The 4,693-nt window shown below is 51.0% G+C and overlaps 1 protein-coding gene across 1 annotated transcript in view; it reads right to left on the bottom strand.

Annotated features, from left to right (window-relative positions):
- Positions 1-760: 760 nt before the first annotated feature.
- LOC132453560 (zinc finger and BTB domain-containing protein 7B-like) overlaps positions 761-4,693 on the bottom strand; it is a 4,028-nt gene continuing 95 nt past the window's right edge. The window contains exons 1-2 of the mRNA XM_060046506.1: positions 4,261-4,693; positions 761-2,329 (exon numbers count right to left, since the gene is read on the bottom strand). The exon at positions 4,261-4,693 is cut by the window's right edge and continues 95 nt beyond it. Of these exons, the coding sequence (XP_059902489.1) occupies positions 1,437-2,329; positions 4,261-4,636 (1,269 nt within the window). The 5' untranslated portion in view covers positions 4,637-4,693 and the 3' untranslated portion in view covers positions 761-1,436. The remainder of the gene's footprint in view (positions 2,330-4,260) is intronic.

The following is a 4,693-nucleotide window of genomic DNA, read 5'->3' as shown; positions in this document are numbered from 1 at the left end:
GTGTCGCAGAGTGCCAGGCTCCTTATATACACACACCACACCACTCTCCTGTCTTGCCCACGCCTGGTTCCCAGGTATGCTCAGTAGACTTATCGTTGACCTTTCACCCCGGAAGCTAACGCCTCGTCCAGTAAACCAGAACAGCACTCCTCAGTAGGCAGTAAAACCATCTGCTGTTCTACCTTACATGACTACACTGGTTTACAGTAATGGTTACACTGGTCTACAGTAATTATCAAACTTGTTTAGTTATGACTTCACTGGTTGAGTTATGACTCCACTGGTCTACAGAAATGACCACACTGGTTTAGTTATGACACCACTGGTTTCCTGTAATGGTAAAACTGGTCTACAGTAATGACCACACTAGTTTAGTTATGACTTCATTAGTTTCCTGCAATGCCCCGGCTGGTTTTGTTATGACTACACTGGTTTCAATTAATGGTTACACTGCTCTATCGTAATAACTTCACTGGTTTAGATACGGCACCACTGGTTTCCAGTTGTGGTTACACTGGTTTCCTGTAATGGCTTCACTGGTTTAGTTATGACTACACTGGTTTACACTAATCAGTACACTGGTCCTCAATAATATATATATATATTTGTTAGGTTATTAGCAATTTTGGCAATATTTCACAGAAAGCAGACATTAAAATGGTGCTACATGGATACATGTTCATGAAAGATGCATTCAGTTAAATATGTTGGGAAATGGAGAAAAAAACTCATTGTGTGGAACAATCAATAAACCAAATCATTAAGAGTATTGATTTTATTAGTAACCTGTCAGTATTATGTATATTATAAATTCATCCCAAAACATTTCACACCACAATATAGTCTTACTTTAAGTGCTGTAGGTCAGATATTGATATATATTATTTTCATACAATTATTAAGTTAAGTTAGAAATGCCACAGCCATCGATCAGCTGTTCGGCAGCGAAATACTTTGATCATATTTGTTCCTCTTTGACTGCAACGGCCTCTGCAAGGTAGAATCGGGATTTCAACTCAGATTGGTCCGGGGAATCCGTCTTCTCTGTCAATCACGCACCGCACAACGTTGAGGTGTGTGAACGCAACACGGGCAGAATTAAAGGGAGGGAGGGAGATGCTGTGGTTGTTCAGTTTCCAAACCTCATCTTCCTCTCTCTCTTTACAACTCTCAAATCTTACCTACAGCAACTTTAACTTCATATGTAAACCTCGCTTAATAAATCACACAATGTTGACACAATTCACCCAAGTGATTTTAATACACAGTTTTGACTTTAATAACACATAAAAAAAATATGCCCGCTTCCCACCTCACCCACAAGCAGAGCCTTGGAGATTCGGGAGTTCACAGAACGTTCCCACTTTCCACCTGGATGCTAGGACGGGGACGAAACACTCCTCGTCAAATGTTCAGAGACGAACGCGGCGTCCCGGCTACCGGCCCAGCGGGTCGGCGGTTTGGATCCCGTTGGGTGCGGCGTGCGTGCGCAGGTGTCTCTTCATGTGGTTGGACTGGGCGAAGCAGCGGCCGCAGACATTGCAACGGAAGGGCTTCTCTCCGGTGTGGGTGCGCTCGTGGTTCTTCAGCTGGTGGCTGTGGGAGAAGCGCTTGGCGCAGTGCCGGCAGGAGAAGGGCTTCTCCCCCGTGTGGACGCGCTCGTGCCTCCGCAGGGACGGGAACTTGGTGAAGGACTTCCCGCAGACGTCGCAGCGGAACAGTGGCTCTCCCCCTGGGCCCAGGGGCAGGGGGGCCCGGCTGGGGAAGGAGGAGGAGGAGGAGGGGAGGAGGTGCTGACGGCTGTTCGATGCGCGGTTCGCTAACGACGAGGATGAGGAGGAGCGTCCCATGAATGTTTTGAAGTTCCCCGAGGAGAACTTTGATCTTCCTCCGCCCTCCAGGTCAAACGTCCTAAACAGAGCGCTCCCATTGGCTCCTGCAGCGTCCATCTCCCCCTCCCCTCCTCCCTCCTCTCCACTGAGCCCCTCCCCAGTGAGCCACGACTCCCGGGCCTCCACCTCCTCTTTGACGGGAACGGGCTCCGCCCCCCAGCGCCCCCCCACCTCGAGGCCAGACACCTCATCACCCAGCTCCCCCAGGGCGGCCCCGGCCCAGTCCCCACCGTCTCCACCCGTCGCCGGGTTGACCGTGCTGTCGCCAAGGGACACTGGGGGGACCGGGTAGCTCTCCCAGTAGCAGGCCTGGTCCCGGGAGGAGTGGGTCCGGTCTGGGGTCTGGTTGCCCGCGGCGACCGGGGGGGATCCACTTGTGGGTCCCGGGAGTGCCGAGGCCGGGGGCGCTGGCGTGTGCGTAGAGGGTCCGACGGCGTCTACGGAGACAAACATGTTGAGGGCGTAGCCATGTTGAGGGCTACGCTCGGACATGGACCTGAGAGAACCATGGACCTAACAGCCCTGGGAGAACCATGGAGCTAACAGCCCTGGGAGAACCATGGAGCTAACAGCCCTGGGAGAACCATGGACCTAACAGCCCTGGGAGAACCTTGGACCTAACAGCTCTGGGAGAACCATGGACCTAACAGCCCTGGGAGAACCATGGAGCTAACAGCCCTGGGAGAACCATGGAGCTAACAGCCCTGGGAGAACCTTGGACCTAACAGCTCTGGGAGAACCATGGACCTAAGAGCCCTGGGAGAACCATGGAGCTAACAGCCCTGGGAGAACCATGGACCTAACAGCCCTGGGAGAACCATGGACCTAACAGCCCTGGGAGAACCATGGACCTAACAGCCCTGGGAGAACCATGGAGCTAACAGCCCTGGGAGAACCATGGAGCTAACAGCCCTGGGAGAACCTTGGACCTAACAGCTCTGGGAGAACCATGGACCTAACAGCTCTGGGAGAACCATGGACCTAACAGCCCTGGGAGAACCATGGAGCTAACAGCCCTGGGAGAACCATGGACCTAACAGCCCTGGGAGAACCATGGACCTAACAGCCCTGGGAGAACCATGGACCTAACAGCCCTGAGAGAACCATGGACCTAACAGCCCTGGGAGAACCATGGAGCTAACAGCCCTGGGAGAACCATGGAGCTAACAGCCCTGGGAGAACCATGGAGCTAACAGCCCTGGGAGAACCTTGGACCTAACAGCTCTGGGAGAACCATGGACCTAACAGCCCTGGGAGAACCATGGAGCTAACAGCCCTGGGAGAACCATGGAGCTAACAGCCCTGGGAGAACCATGGAGCTAACAGCCCTGGGAGAACCATGGACCTAAGAGCCCTGGGAGAACCATGGACCTAACAGCTCTGGGAGAACCATGGACCTAACAGCTCTGGGAGAACCATGGACCTAACAGCCCTGGGAGAACCTTGGACCTAACAGCTCTGGGAGAACCATGGACCTAACAGCCCTGGGAGAACCTTGGACCTAACAGCTCTGGGAGAACCATGGAGCTAACAGCCCTGGGAGAACCATGGACCTAACAGCCCTGGGAGAACCATGGACCTAACAGCTCTGGGAGAACCATGGACCTAACAGCCCTGGGAGAACCTTGGCTGTAAGAAGAGAAGTGGATAGAAACTTTCTTTGTTTTGCTGCATATCAAAGCATCAAAGTGTGTTTGATAAGGAAAGTTTGTGGTATGATAAACAGACAGACAAAACAGGTCAACAATAAAGATACAAGAACGTTATCAACATATAAGGAAGGTCTGTCCCCATTTACGGGAGACTGACATTCCTCATATAATTCAGATAAAGATTCAACTGAACCTGTTTCCTGATTGTCATGACACATCATTCATAACAGTCTTGTGTTGTCTTTCATTTGTATTTATCTACAGCTTTTTATGGATTTGTTATTCTCTTTCCTTTGTTATCATCTACATTTATCATCAGTAGGCCATTTATCTTCAGTTTTGCAAATCAACGCACAACAACAATAAGTCAAGAACTGTTGATCTGAGCAAAGATTACGGTTGGATTTGCTCGCCTGTCAGTTCTTCAGCTAACCGTTACCCGTCTATTAGGCATTATTGGCCATGTCAATGCGATTGAGTAGCCTGTATTTTAATCCCTCAACTGAATACCGACCGGTTCCGACACTACATCTGGTTCACTTAAGTAATAACAATCACATCAGCCACATTCACTGGTACCAGATAGATCGGAAACCAGTTGGCACCGCACCGTAAACTGGTTTCACTTCCTAACTGGGGTCCCTGTCACTGTTCATATCAACGTCCTGATTGACAACAGTACGTTGCACGCAAATAGTCACGTAATGCCCACTCACCCTGCGCTCTGCCTTCCACCTTAATAATGACTGGATCATCTTCCACGCCTTCCGTCACTGACAGCGGCTGTTTGCCTTTTGCTCTGAAATACTCCACGGGGTTGACACTTCTCGACCTGACGGACACGCGAGGAGACGCGCGTCGCAGCGCGCCAGGTCGGTCCACCACGTGGTTCCGTCGGGAACTCTGGAGTTTGGCCAACAGCAGTTTGCGTCGAAGGTTGTCGATCTCTCTCTGGCTCTGTGAGATTTCAAGATGCAGCATCGCATAGCCATCGTCTACAAGTTTGCAGATCTCAGCCACGGCCGTGTTGGCCAGCACTTCTACGATAGACGCCAACTGGACGTGGAACGAGTCGCTCGTCTTGCTGCCCATTGTAGGCAATCTGCGCGTAGTTTAATAAAATGTGAGGATTTTAAAAGCTTAAATTGT

Source organism: Gadus macrocephalus, chromosome 3 (assembly GCF_031168955.1).
Source record: "Gadus macrocephalus chromosome 3, ASM3116895v1".
NCBI lineage: Eukaryota > Metazoa > Chordata > Actinopteri > Gadiformes > Gadidae > Gadus > Gadus macrocephalus.
Note: the sequence above shows the minus strand (reverse complement) of the source record. Positions and strands in the feature narration are given on the sequence as shown.